Source organism: Battus philenor, unplaced genomic scaffold (assembly GCF_028537555.1).
Source record: "Battus philenor isolate CCGP_79_NKW_IND1 unplaced genomic scaffold, ilBatPhil1.0.hap1 SCAF_1, whole genome shotgun sequence".
Taxonomy (NCBI): domain Eukaryota; kingdom Metazoa; phylum Arthropoda; class Insecta; order Lepidoptera; family Papilionidae; genus Battus; species Battus philenor.
In genome coordinates this window covers 17,874,475-17,900,547 of record NW_027181661.1, presented here as the reverse complement: position 1 = coordinate 17,900,547, position 26,073 = coordinate 17,874,475, and the positions used below count along the sequence as shown (strand labels likewise).

At 33.0% G+C, this 26,073-nt stretch overlaps 1 protein-coding gene across 2 annotated transcripts in view; it reads left to right on the top strand.

Moving 5' to 3' along the window:
• Nucleotides 1-26,073, top strand: part of magu (SPARC related modular calcium binding-like protein magu) — a 59,159-nt gene that overhangs the window by 11,324 nt on the left and 21,762 nt on the right. For both annotated transcript variants that reach the window (XR_011107655.1, XM_068768513.1), the window contains exons 2-3: nucleotides 984-1,170; nucleotides 7,080-7,295. Coding sequence is in view for 1 of the 2 variants with exons in the window: in XM_068768513.1 (XP_068624614.1) it covers nucleotides 984-1,170; nucleotides 7,080-7,295 (403 nt within the window). In the remaining variant the exon portion in view is untranslated. The remainder of the gene's footprint in view (nucleotides 1-983; nucleotides 1,171-7,079; nucleotides 7,296-26,073) is intronic.

Sequence of the window (26,073 nt, the reverse complement as noted above, 5' to 3'; positions counted from 1 at the left end):
GATAAATATTGCACAGCGACCATTGGAAAGAGACAATCGGCTAATTTCGGTTTCGTAGAGCATTATCTCTGTCCCACACTACTTATGTGACGTTTTGTCAGTCGTTGTATTTCGTGCGACAGAGATAACGCTCTACGAAGTCGAAATTAGTCGATCATCTCTTTCCAAAGGTCGATGTGCGTGTCGCCGGGTATTGTTGGTCAAAACTGTAATGTTTTGGAAAACAAAAAGAGGGAGAAAGAGGATGACTGAGGGAATGATAATAATAATAAAGGAATGAAAGACTACGAAGGAAGAACGAATAGGACAAGAAGATACTGTAAATGAAAACTATATCTAAAAAAAATTATGACCCGATAATGTAAAATCCCTGTCCTTACTAAGATAGGGGTGGAGCTGAAGGTCCCCAAAAACGGTGACCAAAACAGAAAAAAACCAATCACAATAGATAACTCAGTATATACTGTAAAAATAATGGGTTTATATTGGGTAATCTTTGAATTAGTAGGAATATCGCTTATAAAATCAGACGATTGTGTCAGATGATATAACATCCTGATCTTATAAACCAGGGCTTCTTAAACTTTTGTCATTTACGACCCCGTTTATGATTGCGTGTTTCTTGACGACCCCATACAAAGATAAAAGAATAATAAATTTATGTTTTTTGATGAATTTATTTATTCGGTAACAATATACTTATACGTATGAAAATATATAGTTTTAGAATTCGTTTTGAAACATAAAAAATCTAAAATTAAAATTTGCACCTAAAATTATAAAATTGTATTTATATTAGTTTACAACCTTCTAGAAATGCGCGTGTCTAGATACTGTAAGTCCACTGTTTTCCGCCAACTGTAGTGATGTTATAAAATAGTTTAAGAAGCCCTGCTATAAACAATCATCCTGTACTTTCAAAAGTATTTTATATAGAGATAATATATTATTTGTTATTGATTTATAATTATGTTTTGATACAGACTGGACATACAACCGCGTCGTGTGCCGCACAATTCGCGTCGTGTCAAGTGAACACGGGGAATCCCCAAGTACAACAACAGCCTGTATGCGGTACAGACGGCCGGAACTATCCAACTAAATGTCACCTATTAAAGGCTCAATGCTCCGGCGAATTCATTTCTATGGCACATAAGGGACCCTGTGTTGGTAAGTAATTATAAGTTAAGCTATTTTATCGAAGGTACTTCAATCCCCCCCTCGCCCCTTTTGGGGTCCTCTCCTTCCCCCTTACATCTCAACTCGACAAAATATGTTTTCGTTTTATTTCACTTTCTTCCTTCTTCCTTCACAATCTAATACAATATTGCTTTTCACATGATCTCTATCATTCGTCCATTTGATTTATTTATATAACCATATATATATATATATATATATATATATATATATATAATAATTTCGTGTAAAATAATATTTTCAGTATATAACTTTCGTCCTTCATTCTTTACAATTTCATTCATCACATTTTTATCATCTTTCACACATTACCTTATTTCCCTCATCTACTTTGCTCATTTAATTGGTTCTTGTAAAATATTTTTTTATTTTGTTTTATTTATTAGGGGGAAAGTAATGTCGTTTCTGTCGACATATTTTACAGAAAAACCGATTGTCTTCTTACCGATCAGGCATTGATTTCGTATGTACGGCAAAAGGTTGTTGATAACGAAGGTAAATGTATTGTTGATTAGAAAGAAAAATTGTAAAAATTTAGTTGTGTGAATTTAACTTGAGAAAGCGACATTACATTCCGATCCCTTTAATACATCGATAAGGAAATTATTATTTTTTTGTAGTCGGTGTTGCCAGACCCTTTATTTTTATTCTGTACTCTTATTCTTATCAACGGATGACGCTTCGTGATTTCCTTGTGGAACCTAAGAAATATAGGGTGACAATTATCTTCGCTCATAAGGGAGACGACACTTTATTCTTCTTTCCTACGTATTTCGACCTCGAGATCAATCCCTTTTGATATACAGGATGACCAAGAATCGTTGCGTATTTAAAGCGAAGGTACGAATGTTTGATAAAAAGCCATCAGGGTCTTCAGTCACTTCAGTTCTTCAGGACGACAAGGTATACAGAGGACCATGGTCAGGTCACTTCAAACTTCAAGGTTGAATGTCCACCTTATAGGTGGAAATTCAACGCTGCGGTTCCCGGTATGTGGTACCTATGTAACAGCCCCATTTCTTGCAAATCCCCGGTGATATTGCTAAATTATTTATTTATAGAAGAATGTATATATATATATATATATATATATATAAATATATATATATATATATATAAATATATATATATATATATATATATATATATATATATATATATATATATATATATGAAAATTGAATTATATGATATGAGATAAGCGGTCAGTAGTACAGTGGATCGTTGATAAATTAGATAAAACGGATAGCTCTGGTGACAAGGTCGAGGTGAACAAAGAAATGGTTATAACTGCAAGGAAACATATTTCAAGGCGACAGAAACCTTGAAATCAAATCTAGAAATACTGATGCGAAGCGGTCGCACGAAACGTAAATTTTAAGAACAGAACATTATTATGGCGTTAAAAAACAAGTAATCGTTGTTTTTTGTTTCAAAAGAAATAATCATGATAATTACTTAACTTGAACTTAGTTTTAAATAGTTAGCGATTTAAGTTAGTTGACATTTTAAGAGACTTAAAAATAAAGGCACGGACGCTAATGCCTGTGGTATATAGAACTTTATGAAAAAGGCATGAAATAAATGTTTATTTATCTACCAAGAACATTCGGAATACATATATGTATGTATGTATATGTATATGTATATATATATATTTATATATATATATACATATATATGTATATATATATATGTATATATATATATATATATATATATGGAGTAGACGTCTAACTTACAGTAGGCGTCTATTGGCTGAAAAAGAAAAGCAGATATATACTGTATATCTGCTTCATATAGCACATACATTAGTAATTTACGTCGGATCAATACGAAGGAATATTTGGTAGACCCCTTTGTCCAGATATGGACTTCTGTTCATCTAGAAACGCCGTGTGCAGGTTGCTATCAACTATGATTGGAAATATATGAGCAACTACGTCTAACTGTGTACATCTGTAGATAAAATTATAATGATGATAATATTTGGATCGTCCGCTAGTTCAACAGTCGTTTTAGGTCATAGATGAAGATGATGAAATAATGTACCGATGAATCAATCACTAATGATGTTTTTAACCCCCCCCCCCCCCTGTGTTGCCGTCTCCCGTGCATACCTCTTCCTTCCATTATCTTTTACACCAGAGTTTCCCAAACTTTTTTGTGTCGTAGACCCCTTGCCATGTTTTTCCGTGTTGGGTAGACCCCCTACTTACCTGAGATTGATTTCCTGTAAAATTCTAACCGTAGTGAAGTTTAGTGTATGTTCAAAATGTTTTGCGACCACAAAGCGAATACCAACATCCTACAACTTACACAATTTTATAAACATAAATAATAAATTTTTTACTTCATAAGTACTTTTATAAATAATGTAAATGTTTTGATATTATAAGATAGTATGATGTAAGTAAATAGGTACTATCAGTGTATGTGTTGAGATCCATTATCGTGGACCTGCATTTTTATTTCCCCCCGACCCCTTGTAGACCCCTTGCAGGTTGTCAGAGACCCCTAGGGGTCGATATAGACCACTTTAGGAATCACTGTTCTAGACCATGGTTTTTTATTACTGTCAATGTAATACCTTCTCTATTCGTAGTTTTATCAATGGCAATACTACACATCAATATTGTTTTATTTTCTATGGTTTCCAAAATAAACTAAATACACAGGTAAATTGGTTATAATTATGAAAGCCTTTTATTTTCATCTTAATTTTTTTTTAAATTTGGATGCGACAGGGTATCTTTTGACACTACAAAATCTGTAGGGACAGATGAATACAATTATTTAATGGAATCAGGCGTTACCTCGCGGAAGTCCATCCTAAGTAAGAAAAGGACCAATATTTAGCCACTTCCGCACATGCAGTGGTAGTCGTGCAATGAAATGCACTGCCCAAACACAGAGTCTCTCTCTCTCTGAGTTTGACACTAATCGGTGTAACATAACTCCTGAAGATGCCCCGTGGAGAGTTGAAACACGTGTTCAGTGATTTAACGGTGGCGGTTGTGTGATTCGCATTGTTTGCCGCATACGCATTTATCAGCGTGCTGACGGGCGGTGCACTTTGTTGCACGACTACCACTGCATGTGCGGAAGTGGCTAAATATTGGTCCTTTTCTTACTTAATATAGCTACATCACTTACCGTGGAATATATACTAGAGAGTTCTTCGTTCTTTGAGGAATTCAATCGACAAGGGTTCAGTTCGAGTCATAAAATCTTTACTTTTATATTTAGAAATACCAGTTTATTGTCTATTCAGCTTGCTTGATAGGTCCCGACTAGAAGACATACAATATAGTTAAGGTTGCTAGATGTTGGCAGTGCAAGATATGGTGACGATCTTTGGGGCAGATTTATATTGTTGTGAGCAAGTATCGTCTGAAAAGAAGACGCTTTACATTCCCACCTTTGAAGCTTTTAAATCAGTGATTCCCAAAGTGGTCTATATTGACCCCTAGGGGTCTATGGCAACCTGCAATGGGTCTACGTTAGCCAAAAAAAAATTGGGGGTCCACGATAGTGGATCTCAACATATAAACTGATAGTACCTATTTAATTACATCATACTAACTTATAATATCAAAACATTTACATTATTTATAAAAGTACCTATGAAGTAAAAAATTATTATACATGTTAAGTATATTTTACATAACAGATACAAAATTTTATTTTGAGTAGTTTTAATTTATATTCAATTAATAAATGTATAAATAAACACGTGTTTTTACTTTAAGTTTTTAACACTAAACTTCACTACAGTTAGAAATTTACAGGAAATCAATATCAGGTAAGTAGGGGGGTCTACCTAACACGGAAAAACATGGCAAGGGGTCTACGACACAAAAAAGTTTGGGGTACTCTGTTTTAAATCGATAACCAATCAATAATTTATAAACGACTGTATAAATATTACTTAGCGATGAATTAATGTATAAATAATTTATTATCAATTGAGAAATAATGTATGTATGTACACGTTTTGCTTACCTAACGAATGTTAAAACGTTTCGCAATGAATCAATTTATGACTTTGTAAAATGCATGAGTTATTATACAGTACAAACAAAATTTGAAACTACTGCATTTTTTAGTAAACGTTAAATTTTGTAGGTTGTACATTTTAAATAATACTGTATCTATTGCTCGGTATATATGAAGATAAGGTAGAAAAAATATTTCTACCTAATTACTTGAAAAATTATATCTGTTTAGACCTTTACGAGAGGAATTTAACAAAGTAACTAAAATATTCAAAATGATTCATGATTTCTTATTTAAATGGTTTTTTAAAATAGTGATAGATTTTTATGATAGTCGATACTGCCTTAGCCAGAACTTGTATATACATATATCTTCCGTAAAACCTCTTTTATGGCGTGGAATTTCGTAAAATCAATTATCTTGGAGAGAGGATACTTCTTTCGTATATACATATATACTCGTATAATAAGAAAATTCCTCCTCAAAACCGATCCGCATCGGTAGGTTTGACAAAGTTAAAAGGCCAATAAAATGAGTCCAGATAATATATATATATATATATATATATATATATATATATATATATATTCTTTGCTTATACAATTATTTAATATACCCGATTTTTTTTCATCACATTCTCAATGTCACGTAGTGAACTAAATCTCTTAAACTATTTCCTAACTTAAACCTTAGCTTCATAAATCATTGGTGTCTTGCTTTTTATCACGAGGCCCTAAGAATGCTTTCAACATCATCCCTACTCCATATTGTCATCATCAGGCTGTGCGCCAGTGTCTGTGCTACCACCGCACTGGACACTGTTATACAGCCGGAGGGTGACCACCTCGCTCTTTAGCCCCTGAACCTCGTGGATGATGAGCGTCCTTGAACCTGCCTCTGTACCTTGGCTAATGAGAACTTGTTTATCAGCTTGGATTTACGTCACGTACAGGGTGTTTCTCTGTTTCCGGAAATCTTATTACGTCACTGTCATTATTCACGTCAGCTGTAAAAGGATTTACAATAACATAATTTTGAAAAAACAAAGATTTTACAATCATTTGTTTTCAATTCGCGTCTGTCATTAAATATGTTGGTAACATACTATACATATTGTCATTATATATGTTCACAGCTGGGCTCAGGACTCTCACGGAGACTTCCAACAGGCTGACCTTAATAAAAATGTAAATTAAATGCGATATAGATAAAAAGAAAATAAATAATGAAAAACGTAAATTTGTAGAAATCTGTAGAGAAGGCGAATGAAGCGAGGATGATATATGGAAAGGAATGAATGATGTTGTGAAGAAAGAAAAATGAGTGTGGAATTAAAAAAAAATCAAACGTAAATAAAGATCCTGTTCATCCACGACAGTGGTTGAACAGAAGGCCCCGAAAAGGGAGCAATAAAAATATAGGCTGACCCGTTTCTCGCGTCTGATGTCATTAACAAACTTATATTTATATACCTACTAGCTGATTCCGCAAACGTTGTTTTGCAAAAAAAATTAGTTTTTAATTAACAAATGTAAAATAAGGGTTGATCGTAGAGGGGTGAAAATTTAGGTTTGTGTGTATTTTTGTATGCTGTATCATAAAAAAATAAAAACAAAAATTTCATCAAAAAAATAAAAAAAATTTTTAGGGGTGGACCACCCTTGTCACTTAGGGGTATGGAAAATAGATAGTAGCCGATTCTCAGACCTACTAAATACGCATATAAAATTTGGTAAAAATCGGTCAAGCCGTTTCAGAGGAGTTCAAGTTCGAACACCGTGACACGAGAATTTTATATATTAGATATTGAATATATATATAAATACATTGCAATATTAAAATCAGACAGTGTAATGAACATTTTATGTTTTTTCTAACAGGACAATCATCATGTCTGACAGTGCAACGGTATGCATTGAGTGCGCAGGGCGGTCGAAGACCTGCATTCGTGCCCAGGTGTAGAGTGGATGGTACATACGCTTCAGTGCAATGCGCAGCCGCAGGTGCAGCTGCTGGATGCTGGTGTGTCACGCCGGACGGCAAGCCGCTTCCGGACACGGCAGTCAGGAACGGAAGACCGGACTGTACCCGGACAGGTAAGTTTTTTTTCTCATCTAGAACTCTTTATAAATACTTTATGACGGTATTTGATGTGTGACCTTCATAATTCATATATTAGTGATATTGATATATTCTCGTGCTCTTTTGTATCTTTTAAAGGACAGTTTCGTCCGAAATTATTGAATACACACAATACAATTTAAACCTAATTGGAACGTGACGGCTTGCTGTGATTCGTAATTATTGCGGTGTGATCTGCAGAATTCGCTGGATTTTTGATCCCCGTTTAGTAATGTTTTTCTTTGTTTTGTCATTGTTTGACTTTAAATCAATAAATGTTCTTAGTGAGATAGTTATAAGGTAACTATTGTAACTAATTTTATATTTCTAAGTTTCTAAGTTTGTACCTTCTTACTGCCTATTGTTACTGTTTATCTCCAATAAAGGTAAGTAAATTTAATCCAACATGTATGTTAAAGATGTAAAGGTTTTAATATGTTGTCAAATGCTGATATACAATATATCCTATCAGAAATCAAAAAAAGAACTGAATTATTGGTCTATTGAAAATACAAATGGTAATTAGCATAACATATTTCATAGTGATCTTTTAAAGTGATTGACAAACATGCTATACATTCACATCTTTAAGATGGAAGTCTTAAAGATCCTGTATCTAATCACGATTATTCAAGTTATTCATCAATCTATATACATAGATGAGCCAATATGATGATTGGTGATGAGTTAGTCAGTGCTAAGCTGTCGGCTTATCGGTGTTCTATGGAGTGCATTTTGGAGAGTGTGCGTGAGGAATTGCACCATATAATCCCGCCATCTTTCTTCCATAGGCCAATAAGACAAACGGTTGAAATTCCTTTCACCAGCACTGAGCGTTTTGCTAATGTAGATAGTCCTAAGAGTGGAACAGCTGGCGTCATTATTTCCAGACAATTATAACTTAGGAGTATTCAAGACACGAGTTAACAGGTGATGATGAATAGGTGATAAGAAACATCAGGCATGTAGAACAAAAAAAAACAATTTGTGACCTTGGCTTTAGCGCCATTAACTAAATAATATTAAAAAAAAGATATAAGGACAGAGAAAGAAATAGAGCAATTAAAAAATCTTTACAAATATTTAATACAGCAGACGTCTCTGCAACAAGCACCATACGATAAATTGTCTTAATTATTAATGTAGATCGCTTTTATTATTAACACAACGCGAATGTAAACCTTATTACAACGGCTTAAAGTTAATATCACATCGACAACCTCAAACGGAGTGTTCAATGAGAGATATCTGTTAAGATTTTTATGCGTCAACATTGCATTTACGCAATTAAATGTATCTATGGTTACATTTATAAGGAACACTTTAAAGGACTTTAATTCATTTTTATATATGAAAAATTGTTGAAAAATAATCGAACAGTTTTTATTGATTAAAAGTAAATTCTAGGAACACCCTCTATTAGAAGCTTCAGTATATAAACCGAAAAGCAAATAACGCTTATCCGATTTGCAGTAACCATCTCCCTCAAGAACTTTAGCTTCGGTGGTTAAAATTCTTGAACAGATCGGAAAACCATTAAACAAGTGTAACTTACAATAAAATTAAGATATATTCGTAGGCGAATGAAATAGGCCAATGTATTAGTAGAAGTCAAAGTGGCAGTGGCCGCTGGTGCCCTCAGACGCTTCGAAGTGTCCGTCACTTCACTCACAGTGACTGCTAGACTTAAGCAAGAGGCTGTCCACCTACAGCAACGACAGACAACTTAATAAGAGGTCGTCAAAAGTCAAATCTATAGAAGATGACTTTGCCCAATAGTGGACGAACGGCTGAGATGAATATGATGAAATTGTAATGCTAGTCAAAAGTACAGCGCGAAACAGAGTTTTGACAAGGAGGAGAAAACAGACTGAATTTCAACGAGAGAGTTGATATACTCCCCTCTCGAGCGTAATCCTAAGGCGCGGTACAGCAGTATCGGTAGCACTGTATTAATTAATTTGTTTTTAATTATAATGACTTTCTATAACATACAAGTGTTTTTTATGGCCCTCGCTATTGGGGGCCTCTCGTACCCCTAACTTTTTCGGATCAGGGACTTTATTGTTTAATAATTTTATATTTTTTTCAGTATTTTTTTTATTTATCACTCTCTTTCACGCGTCACAATATCTTTCATTCTTTACTTTTGTCCTTCACAATATCTTTCGTTTTGCTCTTTTATACCTTCTTTCTTTCCTCGCCTTTCTTCCATCATCTTCTTACTCTAAGGTGGTACATTTTATTTATTTTTATTCTTTAATTTTATCTTACATTTACATACAAGGGTTTCAAACGCATTCGGGACGAGGTCATATAAAACTAAAAGGTTTTTTTTTTTCATCACTACATTTATTCGTCCAGGATAATTGGCTATAGAAATGAAAGCTTCTAGCTTCACCGTGTACATCCCATTTACAAATAAGTTAGGTAAAGAAAACATCGTTTTTTCATTTATTGTTTTCTATCTGTTCCTAAAGACTTTACTGGCAGAAGTTTTTGGTTGTCATGTACCAAAGGAGTTATACACCGATTAACATATTACACATCTTCGTTTACTACTTCTAAAACTTTAATTAATACATCTACTTAAAAGTCCTTACAACTACACTACAATCGTCATCTGTCAATGTCAATCCTTCCATCTTTATATTATTGTGTTGCCATGTTTCTTCCGCACACACACAAACACACACACACAAGCGCGTACCGTACGACCGTGTTGAAGGACTTGCAAAAAATAGAGCAGGAGCGGAGGAATTTGGCCTGAACAGCCACTTTATCAGAGAAAGCTGCGGCTAAATCCCCCTCGCGAAGTAATGCCTAGCGGCCATGCCGCGGGGACCAGGGATACCGAAGAAAGAGGATTGTTTTTAGTCGGTATTGACGCCTAGATCGAGTCCGACATACGGGGCACCACCATCAGGCCCTATGATACGTAAACGTATTTTTAAACCTCTTTGAAAAACACACACACACACACACATATGAGATTTTTAAAATGGAGAATATATAGGTTATTTACTGATAAATAATTATGTATAATTTTAGAAATATAATTAATAATTGGTTGAGAATTCACAGTATATTTAAGATGGTTTTTTGATTATTTTAGAGATTCTCACATTATAAATAGTGATAGAAACTATAGCTGGCTATTCACGCAGCCGCCGACGGATCTGTAGCCGAAATATCCGATAATATTTAGCCTTTCCTATAACAAAACCGAACATCTGTTTCTCTTCATTCCATATTGTAAATAATCCTCTCGGAATAGTTTGTAAACATGAACGTACCGCGTCTGTTTACATCGCGCTTGCGTTATTTAAAATCTAATTATATAAGAACTCATTTCATAAAACCTCTTTTTTTAAAAACAACGTAATAGTTTTTTTTTAATACTCATGTATATATAGCCCATTTGTTGTCAGTTAATATACTGTACATCCTATTTATAATGGTTTCAAAAATAATTTGTTATAATAATATAGCAACAAAAAGAATTGTCAAAATACATTATATTACATATATAAATGAATTAATATTTATTATCTGGCCCTGTAAATAACTTCTGGCAACACTGTCCGTGTTGCCAGAAGTTATTTACGTCGCATTACAATTAAAAAAAACCTTATTTATTTCACAGTGATTATACAGACTAGTTAAAAATAGCCAATAATAGCATTAAATTTCAAGTTGAAATTTATCAAACCGATATATGGTTTGAGCAAAGAGTAGCAAGGAGTAACTGAATAAAAAGGTTTTATAGTTTTTTTTAATTTTACCAAGCCATTGGTAATAGGTGCGGTATTAATTTTTAAATTTGAATAAAGAAGTGTGAACACGAATTTATAATTATGGTTTTACTATCTCAAATGAGACTGTGTTTTGATATTGAGAAAATTGTAAATCATACAAATTTTAAATCAATTTACGTATGAAGGCATTGTGTCGTAAAATTAGATTCCATAAAGTTCTGAAATGGAAACAGATCGTGTTCAATGACTGAAATTTAAAAAAAAAAGTTTCAATAACTTTCGAAATTCAAAATGGGAATATTAAAAATGAATATTCTGACCCCATACATAAACAAACGCACGAGCATTATTAGTCCAGCGATAGATGTTTGAGACTTGCGATTTTAAGTCACAAGTTCTCTTTCCGATATATAGACTGATATATAATTAAAACTTTGTGCATTAATTATATAGGATTGCCGTTGCTTTAAATAAGTTTACATAGGATTGACAGCATCGTCTGCGTGCAATGCGTGAAGATTATCTTACATCTCCCAATAGACATCTATAGAAGAGGCCTATTCCTTGCCTCTATGGTTTAAAACTACAGCAAAACTCTAATTCAGGCATATTAGCTGCATTTATTAATTTGTTTATATTTCATTGATTTATTTCTACACTTCACGCCATCTGGTAATCTAGGTTCAACGACTAGTTTCTAATGTTTTAAATACATGTATTATATAAATGTAATGTTAAATCATGGTACAAGATATACGTATGTACAATAAAATTTCATAATCTGTTTCATATTCGCCACTGGAAAGGTTTAAAAATAATATCAAAAGATATATTATTGAAAAAAACGTACATTATTGTATCCAAGAATACTATACTGATGTTAATATGTGGATTTAAATGTTGTCGATGATAATAGAAAGCTAATTATTGTCGTGGACTAATAGAACTATATTTGTAAAGAGCAACTGTTGAGTTTCTCGCCGTCTCTGAACTGCCTTCCGAGCACGGCACCTTCATCTCAACACTGTCGAAATTTTATGTTGATTGACTTGACTTGAAAATGTTATATTACGTTTTATATGATTAACAGATGTATTTTATTATTATATAATTTATTTATTAATCGCATCAGGCCATAGATGCCAGAAGGCACAGGCTTCCTCCGAAGATGTCAAAGGATATACCATAATAGTTTGACTAGGCGGTTTGGCGATCGCAGTGTGGTATTATGGTACGCGGAAGATGCTGTTGCCCATCGTTCTAGAAACTTCTTCATGGGAAATTGCAATCCTATATAATTAATGTACAAAGTGTGAATTATATAAGATTATATCTTCGTAATCGAACCTGCAATCTGCAATCGCAAGTCTCACTCCTAATTATACGGTTTTATATAGTTCGACCCGTACGAAATTTATTTGGGTCAAAATTAGAAATTGAAATTTAAGCACCTTCCCGTTGTCAGATTGATCTGAAATTTGTTACACACATTTAATTTAGATGACAATACAATATAATAAAATCAATAACATTATAAATCTAAGATGGCCGCCGATACAAAATGGCGGATTACATATTTTTCCTAAACCCCCTCAATATGGGTATCAAATGAAAGGGCTACACTAGTAAAACACGATGATTATGTCAAAATTTAAAATTCAAGATGGACGCCGTTCCAATATGGCGGACTAGGTACATATTTTTTCACAACCACCACAATATGGGTATCAAAAAACCGTTTAATTTAAAAGTTTATTAAATGTATTTATTTATCAATATTAAAATTTATGTGTTACTCATATGCACGCGCTTTTTATGAAAAAAAGGGGGTGGTTGTTTCACCAGGGATAGATAGCAGGTATGACAGATTCTACTATCCAAGCGATATATTTCACTGCTTTTGTAGTATCGAACGAAATATTTATATATTTATTTACACTTTATACTACACCTTAGATATTAAAAAAGGGTACAATTTATATATACGAAAGGCGGTTTTATCGCTCAAGGCAATCTCTACCAAACAACCTTTGGATGGAGATGGAAGACATGAAAGAGAGGGCAGTTTGGGGTGTATACATACATATATACATGTGTAGATATATAATATAAAAGGTATTACATTTATACTGACTTTTACAAACCGCTTTTAGACTGACATGCAGTCGCATTAGCAATTACCTTTTAAAAATAAGACTGTTCCTTAGATTAATGTTCATAAAGAAATCACAAAACCCATAGACCATTCTTGAACCTTCGTAAAGATTTTTCAAATTAAATGTCACGTTTCTAGTGTTGAAGCCTCTTCTTCATAAGGCTTTGAATTTAAGATTTTAACTTAACTTTTTTTTATTATTCCATTTGTCAGCATTTACAAAGGATTCGATACGTATTTGAATCCTTTTATTATTATGTATGTGCTTATTAGATACGCGAATAAAGAAATTTTTAGCCGCGAATTCGGTCGGATTTTTTTTAAATCTGTGAATGTAGGAAGCGCGAACAAAGAGATTTTACTGTATTTTGTTTTCATAGTTTTTTATATTGAATTTATTATTTATATATGTTTAATATAAATAATAATACAAAGTTGAGTGGTTGTCTGGTCGTACGGGATATAGCTGACAGGCTCCAAGAAAACCGGCTCCGTTAATACGGACATGTCAAAAGGCGACCGCCCCGGGTGCATCGACAATACTACAATTAACCTTGAAATTTTCAAACTGCGCAGACGCAGAAATTGTACGCGTGTCGTAAACAACATGGAAGACTTCGTCTGTGACTGCTGGACTTCCTTCTCCGTGCGTTACAACGATGTTACTATATCTGTTCGGATTCTTCGCGAACTATTCCCACTAGGCCTCTTACCGATAATTCTGCTGGTGTTAATATATGACATAGGATTACTCCATTGATTTCCAAAAGGACCAATTTTTTCTATGGCCCTGTTTTTGAGGCCTCTCGTATCCTCCATATTAAGGACTGGCCTTTAATTTTTATTTTTTTATTTTACATTTTTTTATCACTCTCCTCTTCCGTTCTTCGCAATTTCTTTCATTCTCTTACCATTTATTAAAATATGATTATATGTTTTCATTCATTCTCTTTTCTTTCGGTTTTTTTATTCTATCTGAATCAAGTGCCATCCAAGTCAAGTTTGATGTTTTTATTTTTTATTAATATTGTTTAGCATCTCCTAATTATTCATATATATATATATATATATATATATATGAGGCAAAGGTCAATTTAAATCTTCAATCAATTTTAATTCTTTACATATATATAGTAATATACATATAGTATATATCACACGTACATCCTAAATTACCCTCTCCTTCATCTCATTTATCCAAAGGTTGTCTGGTAGAAGGCGCCCCGAGCGATAAGACCGTCTCTCGTACCAAATGAATTGTTTCTTTTTTTCTCTATTTATTGTCTATGGTGTACAAAATGTGTTATTTATAAATACGATACATTTATAAATGTATTATACCATATTTATTACATATATATGCTATATAAATTTATATATGTTTTGTCTATATGTACACGTTGACTACCCATATCTCTCTACTGTTAACATACTATGGTTGTTTGTAAGAGATTGCCTCGCGTGATAAGACTGCCCATTGTACTTTTTATCTTTACTATTATTAAACTTTGTATATATTTTCTAGCGTACAATAGAGAATCTTAATTAAAATTGTTTACATTATATTCATGTGCATATATGTATGGCGGTGAATATATATGGCGAAGAAAGAGAGGTATATATAGATAGATATGTATCGCCTCTCTTCGCCGCACTCTTTTGGTTTATCTATGATAGTTTCAATTTTGATTTTTATTTCAAGTCTCTTATACTTTTGTTGTTATGTTTATATATTTTTTATTCTGATTAACAATTTATTATATTGTCTTTATCCTTACGCTACCTACCTACGTTATATTTTTACTTATCGTCTCCTTTTTTTTCTGCAATACCTCAAAAAGTTATGGCGACAGTGTTTGTCTCCAATTAGGTAGATAGTGTCACACTCCACCCTTTTATCTAGCAGTCTGGTCCACGAGAGATTATAATTCGCCGGCATCCAGAGTGCTATCTTTACCTGACTTTGTCGCATCGCCGCCATTCCTGAATCTTGGAACTCCGTCTACTTTTTCTACGATCTAGTATGCTTATTGCCACTTCGACCACGATTTTCACATTCCCATACTCTGAAACAAGTGTCTATGTACGAAAATTTAATATATACGTATAATTTATTTCTTATAGAAATATTGCATTTATCACTAACTATGAAAACGTATTAATAAAAGAATTTCTGTTGCTTCCTCGTAAAAATCGCCACGACGATCATATTTATATTTATTTATCAATAAGGCAGATCTACAATAAATAAACTATCTTAAATTAACTATCTTTATTGACAATAGTGTTACCGGAACCTCTGTACCGCTCCTTATATATGCGCGATGTGGTGGGGGACGAGGACATGAATATCAGGCGCTGCCGCGGTGCCTTGATAGATCGGCTGATACTCCATGCGTTATGGATGTCCACCACATGGTATAGGCTCCCCCCTTCCACAATATATATGGGGGGATATACAGTCCTAATATGAAATCGTCTACACTGCACATATAGTATAGTTTAAATGCTATATTACATTTAACACTGTTAAAAATCGCATTTATATTTCTTAAAAAAATTTAGTCAGATGCTATTTTTACGTAAAGAAATTAATGTTTATAAAATTCTCATCGGTATAAATTAAACATTGCTAGAAGCATTGCAATGTTTACATGAGTGTTTTTTTTTAATGTATTTTAAACAGAAGTTTCGACATGATTCATTTAGTTTAAATAGGAGTGAACGAAAGTAGAACAAGAGATGTTTTAGGGTTCATTGTTTTCGTATGTTTTTAGGTTGTTATGAGAGTCTGGAATGTGAATATAGTTTGAAATGTTTTTTCGTATGCTTAACTAAATTGAACCTTAACTTCAACACAATAAAGTTAGTTATATTAAATATGACAGGAGTAATTATTTCTTTTCTCTCTAGTCTTGTACTTGCAACATTGTCACGGTTCCTCGCAATTTTTCTTTTCATCTCCGAGACATTTAGAAGAGGGATGATTTAGGAACTTATTTATATATATAAGTTCCTAAAAATATATATACAGTAACACCCCGCTTTACGCGACCCCGTTATACGCGGTTTCACTATAACGCGAATAGCAAATTTCACGCTCAAATGCCACGAATTACGCGAAAGAGTGCGTATAAATATAATGTAGTCATCAACTTCTCTATGGTATCTTGACCATCTGTCAAACAATTAAAAACAGTGTTGGGTGTTATGAACGTATTTTACAAGAACGTAAACTAAACGTTACCCAAAAGACAATAGATGTATTTTTCCGTAAAAAATAAGAGTATGTATTGCATAAAGTGTTCCTAGAATTAAAGTGATTGATTAAAATGATTTGTATTTTTTTGTAATAATTTTTGACTATCCTTAATCATAAACCTCGTTATACGCGAATTTCCAAACCTCGTTATAAGCGGGGTATTACTGTATATGTAAATTTTATTTCTGAATCTAGTAAGTCTATAGAATATAAGTAAGTTAGTAAAGAAATTAACTTAAAGACTATATTAGTTATAGATTAGTATGTCATACAATTTGACTATTGCACTATTTTTTTAAAAAAGTTGCTTCATATAAAAACTTATTTAAGATCATTTTTTGTTTATTTTGCCGTTCACACTCTTGTGTACGTATCCAGTTGTGATATAAACCACTGGAGTACATATAACGCGCGATCGCTGTTAAAATTTTATTTCTAATATTGCATAGCCTGTACCACGCGCTACCTATATATATGTTCCTTTTGATCATGGATGCACAGACCGCGGCCCGGAATACTGGTGGCCCGCCGACAGCAAAAATAATACTCTCGTACATTCGAAAAATATTGAATTCTATTCCAGAATAAAACCAAAAAAAAGTTTAATTACCTATACTTCTGGCGGCCGGCCCGCCATCAGTTCATGATTTGGCCGAGTGGCCCCAGGTCTTAATAATTCTGTACAACCATGCTTTAGATCATATGAGAAAAGGAAACAATTTACGACTATATATCAGAGTTCTAATTTTGAAAATGTATCCGCCGGGAAATCATTAAGGCTGTGTTTGCTTGAAAATACTCAATTAAAAATTTCAGTTGATCTGTCCATCACAAAGATTACTGTAAACATACAATCCTATACCCACAACGTCAATAAACAATTGCCAAAACAAAATCGCTTGATTTTAAGATTGTAAATGACATGTGTTGTGTTGAGTCTCGCACAACTGACACAACGTCACATAGGTAGAGTGGAACAGAGATAATGCTCTACAAAACCGAAATTTGCCGATCGTCTCTTTCTAAAGGTCGATGTGCAATATAAATGTATAAGTGTTGGATCATAAATAAATACATTTAAAAAACTTAAGTAAAATGGTTTTTTGATACCCATATTGGAACGGCGTCCATCTTGAATTTTAAATTTTGACATAATCATCGTGTTTTACTAGTGTAGCCCTTTCATTTGATACCCATATTGAGGGGGTTAAGGAAAAATATGTAATCCGCCATTTTGTATCGGCGGCCATCTTAGATTTATAATGTTATTGATTTTATTATATTGTATTGTCATCTAAATTAAATATGTGTACCAAATTTCAGATCAATCTGACAACGGTAAGGTGCTTAAATTTCAATTTCTAATTTTGACCCAAATAAATAAATTCCGTACGGGTCGAACTAAATAAAACCGTTTAAAAAAATTATATAAACAGCTCATCTAAATATCGTCACTATGTCCGAACTCTACTTCCGGATACGAAATTTGTCTTCGGTCTACCTTGTGCGGGATTAACCAGGTCGTGTCTACCTACCGTGGTCATATGATCGCCACTTGATAGACTAGTTGTTTTTTAAAACAAATAGATTATAGATAAATTACTCACATGCATTAGAGAGAAAAGATTGATACGGCCAGGGCCATGAATAGGCGGAAGATATCAATCTAGACTTCTTTACTATACAGGTGCCTATTATCGAATCAAATACATTTATGCTAACGGTATGATGAGACATCATATATTATCCCCACCGGTGGAGTCCACGATAGAGTACAATGCTTATATTCGTATGAAGAATCTATTATAGATAAACACGCGATTTATTAATTTTCAAATACCTTATAAGAAAGCACATAGTCATACAGAGAATATGATCTGATTTTCGCTGCGAAATTGAATCATATTAAAAATAAAAATACAAATAAAAAAATGTCAAATAAAACTATATAATTGGAGAGTTTAAATTTGAAAATAAAAAGTACATGATCATAATCATTCACCTCCGTCTGCCAATCGCGTATATTTGTGACTTACACGAATCAAAACCGCTTCATGTATTACGAAAGAATATCTATAATTTATATTTTTATTTTTCACACGCTTAATTTTTTTATTTATCCAAATAATTGTACAATAACCAATGGGAATCGGTGCCGAAAGGTTCTCACGGTAGACGAGGGTCAGTTCCCCCTCCCTCCCCCCCAAGGGCAGGAAGTCACTGGATACAGGCAGTGTAAGACTGCTCATCGTGACGATGTTTAAGGTACGCCTATACCTTGCAGTTGACGTACATAGGCTAAAAAATAGAAGGAGAATTGTACAATTGATAACATTAATAAAATGTATGAATACGTGACCTATTTGAAGGTATAGGGTTGTTGAATGACGGCCATGAGCAGGTACACTCGGTGTGGGTAGACCGCCCACTAGCTGAAACCACGACATGGTTAAAGAAGTCGTTGGTTACAGGCAGCGCAACACCAAGTTTAGGTGATCGGCGCGTGTGGCAGCCAAAATGTACTCAAACTTTTTTTTTTCTTGTGATGGTCCCCGCTGTTGGGAACCTCTCGTTCCCCTATCTCGTGTGGGACAGGGACTTTTTAATTCTAATAATTTTTTAATATTTTTTATTATTATCAATCTTCTCTTTCATATATCATCTTATCTGTAGTACTATTTCTTTCATTCTACAATTTTCCCAGTCTTTCTCTTTCATTCCATTAGTCATACATCCATCCTCAACCACTACATTCTAGGTTTCCTTACTATTTTATTTTGCAACATTATTTATTGTTCAAATATTTAACACGTATTTTCTTTGTAATTATCATCTTATATTATACTATTTATTACACTATTTTTGGTACTACCATATTCCTTTTATTTCTATATTTTAGTGTTTGTTTTATTTTTACCTATTGCATTTATTACCACCTTCCTGCAGTAGCTGAGGAAGCATTCTCTCTCCCCTTCGTCTTGCATGATGGCCGAGATATTCCTTTCCTCTATCTTTTGGCCACAAGGTGGACCACGGTCTGGCCCACGCCCGGTTCACAGAAGCACGAGGGGTCCTCCTTGAGCTTGAACCTGTGAAGATACTCAGAGAACCCCCCGTGCCCCGTGAAGAGCTGGGCCAAGACCGTATCCATCTCGACACTGCGGAGCACGCGGTAGGCTGAAATGGCGTGTACTCAAACTTGGATCCTTCTACATTACTTGACACAAAACTCTATACTCAGACATATTCCATAATCTTTAAATTAAATGTTTTTATCGACGTCCTCTACATGACATAGGCCAGTTCAATCCTGCTCTGCCCGTACCTAGCGACCCCTAGCTATACTATGTCAAGAAAGCCTACTTACTTAAATGCTTGCTTACATTCAACTTGAAATTATTATCACAATTTCTGATTGTTGATAAACTTATACTAATCTCCTGCATATTTATCATAAATCCTTATTGCTCTGAATATATGTCCAGTTGTGGGTGTCCAACGGTAGAAATTATAGTGTTCACAATGTTTTAAATTTTGTAATGTACGATTAAAAAAAACTTGCTTTTGTAAATAAACGTTATATATCAATAAGACATAAATAAAGTGAAATAAAATAAGTTTATTCAAATATACTCGTGGATATCGACATGCCAATTTGTTTTAGTCATTCCTAGCTATTTTATCTTATAAAATAACATCCAACTAAAATATAAAGCGATGACGAATTGAGAATGTCTGCAGACGGAAATGAAGAAGTTTTATAGTATGAGTCAACCTAAACATATCTCCCCCTCAACCGTCGACTTCCATCGTCCTAATTAAAACAACTTAACAAACACTTTTTATGAGTCTACAGCGGTTCTCAAAGTGTCTCCGAATCGTCGGTGAACAAAAATGGACGCCATTCGATGAATAAATTTAATATTAACCACAAAAAAATTTATACTTTCATTATATCTCTTAAACCTCTCATGTTTTTTTTATTTCCAACAGTGCAAAACTATATATGATTATATTTTAATTTTAATGCTTTATGTTATCATATATCTTTGTCTAAAATACATACTTTTTTTGTTTTGACAGATCTCTAATGGTTGACAGGTATTGGCACATTTTAATATACTCTGTGGGTTATATTTAACGATAAGTGTTGTAAGTGTGTGTGTCTCTCTCTTGTTATTGGAAAGCGTATGAAAAGGAAGGTTAGCAACACATTTGGCGGATGCGTTTGTTTTCTTTTTAATTGGAAATATGCCAGGAGGTTTGCTTAAAAAAAGTTTGGGATTCACTGAACTATCTATAGTGTTGTACACATGGATTTTTAATTTGAAGAGGCAGGGGATATGCCTTGAGGTTCTGGAATAAAGACCATGGACCTGAAAGCGTAGCCTATGACGTATATCCTTGCAGGTTGCATGGATTTACATCCCCAAGGAGGAGAAATCTCTTTAAGGTCATCGGAAGATGTACTTGTTACTTATAGCCGTTCACTTAGACCGTCCAGTAGTAGACATTCTAGAACTGAAAAGATGATAATTTAATAAATTAAAAAATTTCGAATTTTTTTTGAATTGAGTTCGTTTACTTTAATATCACGCGATATTACCTTAAATTCTTATAGTGGATTCATTAAGTTTTATAAAAACAGTAATAAAATATCTTATCGAATTATAAATATATATATGGTGCTTCGTTATGGGTGTAAAAACTTTAAGGGGATAAATATATAGTTTAAATGTCACAAAAAAGGTTTATATCTATTACATCATTTTTCTAACAGCATTACAAAATGACTCTGAAATATTTATTTGTCCTGTATCAATACGAAAGCCTAGTTACTTCTGACAGTATAAAATCTACAAGGATAGATAATAAACAATAATTAATTTTAATATTTAGCAATCTGAATTTTTTTATTATTTATTATTTCTGAAACCATTGAAGTGTTTACGAATCATTCAGGCATACATAATAAAGTTCCAAAAGAAATCTTACATCTTTCTTTTCTTAGTTTTAAATCTAAAATTAAAACAATATTATTAAATATATCTTATTATTGCGTTTACAAGTTTTTGATTGAACTAAACGTATGGAACTTGATTTAATGAGACATTTATATGGTCGATAATATATATATATTATTTATTTAATATCCTTTATTGTACACGTTAGTATACATTTAAATAGTTTCGCAATAATATACAAAAAAGCACAATGGGCGGTCTTATCACACAAGGCAATCATTTACAGACAACCATAGTATTGAAAAGGTAGAAGGAGTAATAATGGGTAGTTATGTGTACAAAACATACATATTTTCAAACAAATGTACGTAAACAGACATGCTTAAACATATATACATATGTATATAACATATATATTTATAATAAATAAGGCATAATACTTGTTATAAATATAAAACAATAATAAATAAAAACATCAAACTGATTTGCGTCGCATTTGACTTGGAAAGAAAAAAGAAACAGAGGAGGAAAAAGAAATAAATTGACAGATAAATAATCATAAGTCTAGTAGATAGCTCTTAACCATTTTCTTGAAGATAGGTAGTGACAGCATATCTTATTCAGCGGTAAATCATCACCACAAACGAACGGCCTGTGTGATGAAAGATTTGGCCTTAAACGAGGAAAAATGCACTGGCGTTTTTAATTCTAGATTCTCTGATGATCTCATAGACCTATCTGTACCTATATATACATCTTTATACTTTTTTACCTATCAATCAGGTGTATATCAATGTAAAGTACATTTGAAATGATGGCAAAAATCCTTGATTACTTAGAAATGCAATTTAAATTCGCTTTAGAATTAAAAATAGAATATGATAGAAGTAAGTAATTAATTGTTGTTAGAAAAGGTAGATAGATATTAATTTTAGAGTCAAAATAACTGTTCGAAATTTAAAAAAATATGCACCGTTTTGAATTACCGTTAGAATTTATTGAACATTTAAAATTTACAACCAACATCTCAAATAGTCCGCGGCCATATTGAGAGAATTAAAAAAAAAGTGATTGCAGCGTTCAAATTTTAATTGGCTATGAAACGGGATTATGCCGTGTTTGAATTTCGAACAGGACATTTCAAACCGCCATCGTAGTCTTATTAATATGTGCCAGTGTCCAGGTTCTTATTTGAGTTAGAGCTCAGAGGTAGCCCTGTTTTTTGTCTAAAAATAAACTCAGGTAAAAAGTTGTTCGATTGGATATGTTTGCGAAACGCGTCTGCTTGCTTCTGTACTTTATTCCTCTGAGTTATTCTGTTTAATTGTACTCCGATATTCCGTGGATTGTTATTAAAAAAGTTATAGTTTTAAAAATGAATCACATTGTTTTTTTTTTACACGGAATTCTTTTTTTAAAATGACCGTTTATTGAACATCAATCGTCGTTGATAACTTATATATACATATCAATAATATTTCACATTTTCTTAAATTTCCCATATCATTAAATATGTAATTAAAAAATTCTTCAACTTCGGGTGATATAAAATCAAATTAAAATCCATTTTTGAGTAAATAAACGCGCGCTATAAGATAATAATATTTAATTGTCACTGTGCTTTCAGTCGCTTAACAAGCTGTTAAGATAGCTATAGACGAAGGAACTAACGAACGTAGTCCAGCGGATTTGCAAAATATAATTTCACCTTAGAACCTTCTAGATACATATTTAAATATACGTCGTACAATATTTAGATATTTAGAAGGTATCAAGTAAAGCCTATTGGAAACTGAATAATTGTTTCATTATTGAGGTGGCAGTCAGTCATAATGTGTGGCCGGTGATGACATACGGTGATCACATACGACGGGCTTCATAAGACTCAAGATCACCCAGAAAGTAATGGTGTGAGAGAGTGCTTTACTTGGAGATCAAATCAGAAATGAGGTGTTTCCCTGAAGAATCATGTTTCCCGATGTAGCTCGAAGAATTGCTCTTTCAATCGATAGCTGTTGGGGCTGGAGGTGGCGACAAAGAGCTGTTAAACGCGGTGTGGATAGGTCTCTCACTTGTTGGACCAACAACAGTTAACGTCGGCAAAGTAAAAGTTTTCCAATTTCTACTTGCATCCAGCATTCATTTCATACCCAAATGAATTTGAATATATAAAAGTATGAATTTGAAAGAAGAACAAAAACTGCTAGTGACGGAACGCAAAATCATGCGGAAGATCTTGGGACCAGCGAGAAATCAAGACGGATCTTGGAGGTTCCGAAAGAATGCCGAAATTGAGACTATAGTAGCACAGCCAAATTGGCCAAAATCATTGGCGAATATAAAGCTCAACGAATCCGCTGGCTTGGTCACTTGGAGCGAATGGGATCGGATCGGAGCGTGAAGGTAGCGTACCTGGAAAAACCGAGGGGTCGAAGACCAGTGGGTAGACCCAGGTATCGCTGGAGCGATCGAGTTGAGGCAGACTTGCGCGAATTGAATGTCAGCCAATGGCAGACGATGGCGCAAGATAGAGGAAAGTGGAAGTCTCTCGCTTCGGAGGCCAAGACCCACTTTGGGTCACTGAGCTAGCGGAGTAGTAGTAGTAAAAGTATGAATGACGCTTTACTCGGAGATCAAATCAGAAATGAGGTGATTCGTTGAAGAATCATGATCGCCGATGTAGCTCGAAGAATTACATGTCTGCATCTGGGGTATGCACTAGATGGACCGACATAGTAAAGGCGGAGGCCTATTTCTTGCAGTGGGCGCCCATCGGCAGAAAAGCATAAGTCAACTACATCAAGAAATCCAATGTAGTATTTCCACTCACAAATTTGATATAGACTCTTTATGCGCACTTTCAACCTGTTTTTAAATTATATCAAGCAATTTTTCTTGCGGATGTATATTATTTTAAAAAAAGAACGCATAACAATATCATTATAGTCATGTAAAATATCATACGTAATATAGCACATCAGCGAATTCCATTAAACTTAAAAAAAAAATCTTAACTCGATAGCTGTATATGTAAGACACTCTGATGCCGGTTCCAAGTTATTAATCTTCAAGATACATCTATGAAATGAATAATGTACGAGTTAAAACTGCGATACATTTGATAATAGGAATGATTTATTACGTATACAATTCCCATTGCCTTAGGTTCATTTGAACGGGTTAATCTAATCCAATTTCTATTGCAAATACACGTAATATGGGCACAAAGATATCGACCGGTTGTATATGAAAATATTTTATTTATTTATTCATTTGTAATAATCCCTTATACGTCTTAACGAAGCTAATACAGCCAAGTTTGATTAAAAACACATTGAAATTACATATAAATTCAATTATTTTTAAAAGCACGAAGGTTTCAACCGCCCAAAATAAATACAAACAAATTTTTTTTGGACACTTTTACAACACCTTAATAAAATGGTGAAGCAATTCTTTCTATAGTAGTATTTCCCGTGAGATCCACGCTCTACAGAGGGTAACATAAAGAGAGAGTAAGAATTTTATAAAGCCTAAGATGGATTACATATGTTGAAAAATACTATTATAAATCCTTAATACAGTACCCGGCGATAAATATTGAACATCGACTTTTGGAAAGAGACAATCGACTAATTTCGTACAGCACTATCTCTGTCCCACACAACCTATGTCACGTTTTGTCAGTCGTATTTCGTGCGACAGAGATAACGCTCTACAAAGCCGAAATTAGCCGATCGTCTCTTTCCAAAGGTCGTTATGCAATATTTATCGCCGGGTATTGTATCTTTAGTATTAATATATAGTATTTTATTATTTTTATTGAAATTTCTTCGGGGATGTCAATTGTTGAAATATTTAATTTCATTCCATCATTTGTTTATTTAAATATATTTATCTATTTTAATGTGTAGTGTAAGGTAAAATCAAATTCGCATAACATATTTAATGGTGTACATAAAATTTATTCATAATGTGAACACAACATATTAGTAAGTGCCTTTTAAAATAAATAGACTTTTTCATTATAAATTAGTATGATATAATGTAGTATTTTTCGTCTGTCATATTGAGTTGTAAATATATTTATTTTATAAAAGAGAATCGTTAATAAAAACCTATATATAACATATAATATATAGATTCTTAGAGAGATGTTTTTAAAATTCTCATTCTAAAGGTCGCTTCTCAAAACAAATTATTTATAAGTCAAAATATATAGACAGAGACACTATAAATACAAGAAATATAAATAAACTCGTAACGTATGAGTTTCATATTCAAAAGTGTTTATGAATCAATATATATATATAATAAAATTTCACATGATATCTTAGACCTGAATTTTGCATAGTTTTAAATCTAAAATTAAAACTATGTTATTAAATATATCTTATTGTTGCGTTTATAAGTTTTTAGTTACACTAAACATATGGAACTTGATTCTTTGAGACATTTATATAGCCGATAATGTATATATATATATATATATATATATATATATATATATATATATATATATATATATATATATATATATATATATGTATATATTACATTGTTTTATATTAAACAATGTATAGTCGAGTTTCTAACAGTCTGGAGTTTCTAAGT